General features: G+C 48.4%; 1 protein-coding gene across 1 annotated transcript; it reads right to left on the reverse strand.

Annotated features, from left to right (window-relative positions):
- Positions 1-887: 887 nt before the first annotated feature.
- On the reverse strand, positions 888-4,749 carry LOC102437272 (C-C motif chemokine 26). The gene is made up of 3 exons (XM_006088252.3): positions 4,611-4,749; positions 4,409-4,523; positions 888-1,145 (listed from the first exon to the last, which is right to left on the reverse strand). The coding sequence occupies exons 1-3, from the start codon at positions 4,678-4,680 to the stop codon at positions 1,019-1,021; spliced, it is 312 nt and encodes a 103-aa protein (XP_006088314.1). The 5' UTR covers positions 4,681-4,749; the 3' UTR covers positions 888-1,018.
- Between the last annotated feature and the right edge of the window lie 833 nt (positions 4,750-5,582).

Genomic DNA, 5,582 nt, shown 5'->3' on the forward strand with positions numbered 1-5,582 from the left:
GAGAGCTGGCTTTCTCTCTGAGGCTCAGCTCCAGCTCTGAGACCTCGGCTGCTGAAAGCAGGTATCTGGTTTGTTTGGGTTCTATAATCGAAACACTGTTTCAACTCCAGCTCTGAGATCCCGGCTGACTGAAAGCAGGTTTCTGGGGTTTTGTTTAGCTTCTATATTTGTAACAATGTTTCTTAGAGTGCAAGCTCAGAGGCCGGCAGCGGCAGGCGGGGGACGTTGGCTTCCTCCGTCACTGAAGCAAGCAAGCCTCCTGTTCGCTTCAAGCTGCCTGGCTGCCAGCCGCCATCTTGGCTGGCAGTTAATTTGCATATCTCGCTGATTAGCCAATGGGAAGGGTAGCGGAGGTATGGTTAATTACCATGTTTCTCTATTATTATATAGGATACCGTATGAGAAAACACTGCCAAATATGCAGGCATTTCATTTACCCAGCACCAACAGGCTATGAGGGGTTACACAGAATTTTCCAGGTAACATAAACTTACCTGTCCAGATAACATTAACACATTTAATGGGCATTTTGCCAAAACGTATTATACTTGTCCATGCTTTTTTGACACAAAAAAATAAAGGTAGAATTCAACACCAGGGTCAGTTAAGGGGTTGGAGACCTACAGGGAAGTCAGCTGTAAATGTTGATTCAGTTTTGCCCACTAGGGTTACAGGCTCCATCCCTGGAGGGGGTTGGGGGGGAGGTGCGTGCAAGAGGCAGCTGTTGATCTGATCGATCATGTTTCTGATGATGTTTCAATCTCTCTATCCCTCTACCTTCCTCTCTCTCTAAAAATCAATAAAAACATATTTTAAAAAATATTGACTCAGTTTCTTTTCTTTGATGAAAACTCAGGTTTATTGAATAAGAATGTTTATAAGCAAGTCAAATCTTTACAAAAACCTTCATCAAAGAAAACTCTGGTAGAAAATACCTTCCCTCCCCACCAGGCCCACGGAGCCTTCTTTTGAAGGAATTCTCCAGGCTCTTCCCAGGACAGCAGGGTCAAGAGAGGGTTCAGGTGTCCTTGGGCTGAAAGTTCAGCTGTGTCGAATTCTGTTGAGCTTTCAGTAACGAAATATATCTTCGCACCCATTTTTCCTTTGGTTGTGCACAGACTTTCCGGCCTTTTTTGGTAGTGAATCTGTGGGAAAGAGATGCTGGCAGTCAATACTGACTTTAGCCTCCTGGAAAGGGATGGAGGGGCAGCTGCCTGACTCATATTCCAGCCTTGCCACACCCCTGTCCCACGGCACCTGCTCCCATTTCTGGCCCTTGCCCTCCCTCCTGTCGGATACATCACTTTCTGCCGGAAACCACGCTTCCAGGCCCAGCTCCCGCAGGAAACATTTTCCACCTGCTCTAGTCCAAAGAACGTAACTTGTACCCTGCCTCTTAGCTCTTTTGTTTTAATCTAAAAGCTTTACTGAGATATAATTCACACACCATACAATTCACTCATCCTATATAATAAAAGCCTAATATGCTAAGTGTCTGGTCGTCCAGTCGGCTGTTCAACCAACGAAATATGCTAATGATATGCTAAGGCTGCTCAACTGCTCGCTGTGACATGCACTGACCACCAGGGGGCAGACAGCTAACCAGTTGACCAGTTGCTATGATGTGCACTGACCACCAGGGGGCAGACGTTTCGACCAGTAGGTTAGTTTGCTGTTGGGGTTCGGCCGATCGGTGGGGCTGAGTAAGACGGGCTGAACACACCCTGGAGCCCTCCCACGGTCCCTCCCTGGCTGGCCAACCTCCCGCGTCCCTCCCCGGCCCCAATCATGCACCGGTGGGGTCCCTTGGCCTGGCCTGTGCCCTCTCACAATCCGGGACCCCTCGGGGGATGTCACAGAGCTAGTTTCAGCCCGATCCCACAGGCCAGGCTGAGGGACCCCACTGGGGGATGAATTTGTGCGCTGGGCCTCTAGTTTAAAGTATATAATTATCACTCGATAGTTTTTAGTATATCCATAGATGGAGCAACCATCCCCACTATCAATTTTAGAACATTTGCATCACCCCCAGAAAGAAACCTTATATACATTATGCCACTTAATTCATAACCACATTATCATGGGTTGTTTGCCATGATTCCTGCATTCCTTACATATGATTCCTGATTTCCATTGGGATCTCATTAAGAAGGGGGTTGTGGTTAATGTCCCTGAATCTCCTTCAGCCTCGTGCACCCTGAGAGTCAGACATTATGAGAGAATAGATTGGGTCCTTCCAGCCTGGAGCACCTTGCAGCACCCAGCAATGTTTTCAGGGCTCTCGGGAGGGCCCCAGGACACACAGGGGAGAAGAGCCAAGAGAATGGAAAATAAGAGAGGGAAGAGCTTTCTGGACATATGAAAGCATGCCATTGCTCCTATTGAGAGATGAAGGTCTATGTTCTCACCCCTTGAATTTAGGCCCCCCTTAGCGACTCATCAACCAACAGATGGCAGAGGTGACACTGTGTGACTTCACAGGCTAAGTCAGAAGAGATGGTGGAGCTCCTGCCTGGTTACTGGATCACCTATGCTGGAGCCTTGAACCACCTTGTAAGGAGTCCTTCTACCCCAGATCACCATACTGTGAGGAAGCCTGAACTAGCCCAACAAAGAGACCACACAGAGAGGCCCTGAATGGAGAGAGATGCCATGAGCCCCAGCTGTTCCAGTTCCAGCACCATCGGACCACAAACACCCAGCCAAGCCCTCTGGAATTTTGGACCCACAAAAACCACGGGAGATAAGAAACTGGTTGCTGTTGCATTAAGCCCCTAAGCTGTGGGGTCATTTGTTATGCAGCCACAGTTAACTGATAGAAACCTCTCACCTTCCTTTTACAGGAAACTTGACTTGCCCAAGGTCACACGGCTTGTAAGTGACAGAGCCACTGCTTTGAGTCCAGCTCAGGGCTCTTTGCCAGCTGCTGGTTAAGTGTTGAGGACTCTAAAGCCAATCAAGACACAAATGAGAGGCCCAGGGCATCCTGAGCCCCAGAGAGCCCCCGTCCTTATCTAGGCTCTTCAGTGTCTCTTTCCCCTCAACTGTCTCAACATGATGGCATTCAGGTTGGCCTCCAGAGCCCCTTCTTTCCCCTCTGTACCATTCTCTCCTGCTCAGGAACCTATGTCCAGGGAGCAGGGACCTGCTGCTCCCTGTGTATTTGCACTTAAAGATGCTTTTGTTGAATGTTGGTAACTTGGGTTGTCACCCTACCTCTGCATGTGGCAGTGATGTGCCCAAATTTTGCATTTGTTTAACATTCACTGTTGTGTAGACACAGCAGTAAACGCTTCGCATACAGTAGCGCATTTAGTCCTGCCAGGGAGCCTGTGAGACGTGCGTCATCACTCCTGCTACCCATGAGCCCGGCATGACCTGGCTCCTATTTACCTGTCTGCCTGGTCAGTGACATGTTCATCCTCCTTCCACTCACCTGCTGTCCCTCTGCCTGGTACACCCATGCTCCTTCCTGCCCCCTGTACCTAAGCCGCTCCCACTGTTCCTTGAGCGTCTCAGTGTAAATGTCACTTCCTCAGGGGGATCTCCTGACATTGAGTGAGGTCCTCCTGCGACTAGGCTACACAGTGGCAGAATATGCTGCTGCAAAATATGCCACTTTGGCATAAAGATTATTTTGAGCTAAAGGCACTTAAAAAAAAAAAAGTGGTACAAGAAGGGCTCTCTGACCTCCTCCTTTCTTCCTGGAAGCAGGAGATAAAACCCCTCTGTAAAAAATGTCCTCCCTGTACCAGGAGGAAAAAAACATTTTTGTTACCAGAAATAGGGAGTCAAGGCCAAGAGAATTCTGTAGAAACACAGCTTGTTAAGGTAACTCTTATCATCCTTTACGGCCTCCCCCATACATTTTAGTTATTTTTCCACAATTGCCTCTCTTCATTTTAGTATAAATGCATTTAAGTTTTGCCACTTTGGGGAGGTATTCATTTTCCTATGTGAAATCTGTACTCTTTTCTTCTCCTATTCATCTGTCTATCAATTTAATTCCCAGGCCCAGCCTAAGAGGTTAGAGATAAAGTTTTGCCTCCCCCTCCTGCTGTCCTTCCTGCTGTCCCCTTCAAGCACCTATCACAATTGAGATCATCTATTTTGTGAAAATGTCTTTTAATGCCCCCTTCCTTATGCTAGATGTAAGGTCTATCAGGGCTGTCTTGTTTGCTCCTTTATACTCAGCACTTAGCACAGTGCCTGGTACATGCCCGGCACATGATATGGAAGTTAGGAAACCAAAGCTCAGAGTCACACTTGTTAGTGGCAGAGGAAGGATAACAACCCAAGTTACCAGGTTCCCACCCTGAAGCTCATCCTGACACTGTAGGGGCCTGCCTTGCACCCACCCAATTACATGGCTATCAGGGACCCTCATGCCCAGATGAGAGATACTCACATCACGGCTTGCTGGGAGCAGCTGTTCCTAGTGAATTCATAGCTTTGCACCAAGTTCCAGGGCAGGGTCTTTTGGATGAATTGTAAGCAGCAGTATTTGGCCACTTCACTGCCACCTAAAAAAACAGGGAAAGGAAGGAGATTGGAGACCCCTTTGCTTCTACCCCTAGTCATCCTGGGAAGGGAGTGGGGCAGCTACATACGTGGGGCAGCTGCAAGACCGACACTCAGGATGAAAAGTAGAACAGGGGGAGCCGTGGGGAAGCTCTTCATGGTGCTGCAAGCCCTTCACAGCCTTCTCCCCAATTCCTCCTGTCCTAACCAGACGCCCTTTTATGGGGCCGAGCGTTTCCTAAAGAGAATTCTAGATAAAATGAGTAATCTGATATCTTTGAGAAGATTGAAAATATCCTGGGAGGAGGGGATGGGAGGAGCCGCCGGCATGCAACTGAGAGCCTGGCCCAGTGTTATGTCACCACTTTCCCCTCTGAAACAGATGAGATGAAATCATTCCAGCAAACTGACCTAAAATCCTTTACAACACCATTAGTTGTTACAGGTAAATACCTGGTTCTTGGCTGAAGCTTTCTTTGCTTTATAAACATTGCTTATCTCTTGGGAGATCTGGCCAGTCTCAGGACGTGTGTAGGGCAGCCTGACCATGGCAATGGACGGTCAAGAACAAGGCTCCAGCTCTCTGCCTGTTGCTCATCGTGGTGCAGATCAAGGTGAAGAGGAGAACCCCATGCAGGTGCTTCACATGTGAAAGCCCTGCTGACTCAGCCAGCCAAGATCCTGGAGAAACTCCCAGGCCAGACCCCTGTGTTCTCCAAAGCCAGATACACCGTCAGCTCCTTTGGCATCAGAAGAATGAAAAGGTTGCTGTCTACTGCACAGTCTGTGGGGCCAAGGCAGAAGAAACGTTGGAAAAAGGTCTAAAGGTGTGAGAGTATGAATTACAAAAAAAGTAACTTCTCAGACACTGGAAACTTTGGTGTTGGGATCCAGGAACACATCGATCTGGGGGTCACATATGACCCAAGTATTTGTCTCTATGGCCTGGACTTCCATGTGGTCATGGGTAGGCCAGGTTTCAGCATCGCAGACATGAAATGCAGGACAGGCTGCATTGGGGCCAAACAGAATCAGCAAAGAGGAGGCCATGTGCTGGTTCC

Source organism: Myotis lucifugus, unplaced genomic scaffold, assembly GCF_000147115.1.
Source record: "Myotis lucifugus unplaced genomic scaffold, Myoluc2.0 scaffold_45, whole genome shotgun sequence".
Taxonomy (NCBI): domain Eukaryota; kingdom Metazoa; phylum Chordata; class Mammalia; order Chiroptera; family Vespertilionidae; genus Myotis; species Myotis lucifugus.

Coding starts and splice junctions, on each gene's coding strand:
- LOC102437272 (XM_006088252.3), bottom strand. CDS start 4,680: ATGAAGAGCTTCCCCACGGCTCCCCCTGTTCTACTTTTCATCCTGAGT. Junction 4,524..4,610: donor CGGTCTTGCAGCTGCCCCAC/GTATGTAGCTGC, acceptor CTGTTTTTTTAG/GTGGCAGTGAAGTGGCCAAA. Junction 1,146..4,408: donor TGCTCCCAGCAAGCCGTGAT/GTGAGTATCTCT, acceptor TCTTTCCCACAG/ATTCACTACCAAAAAAGGCC.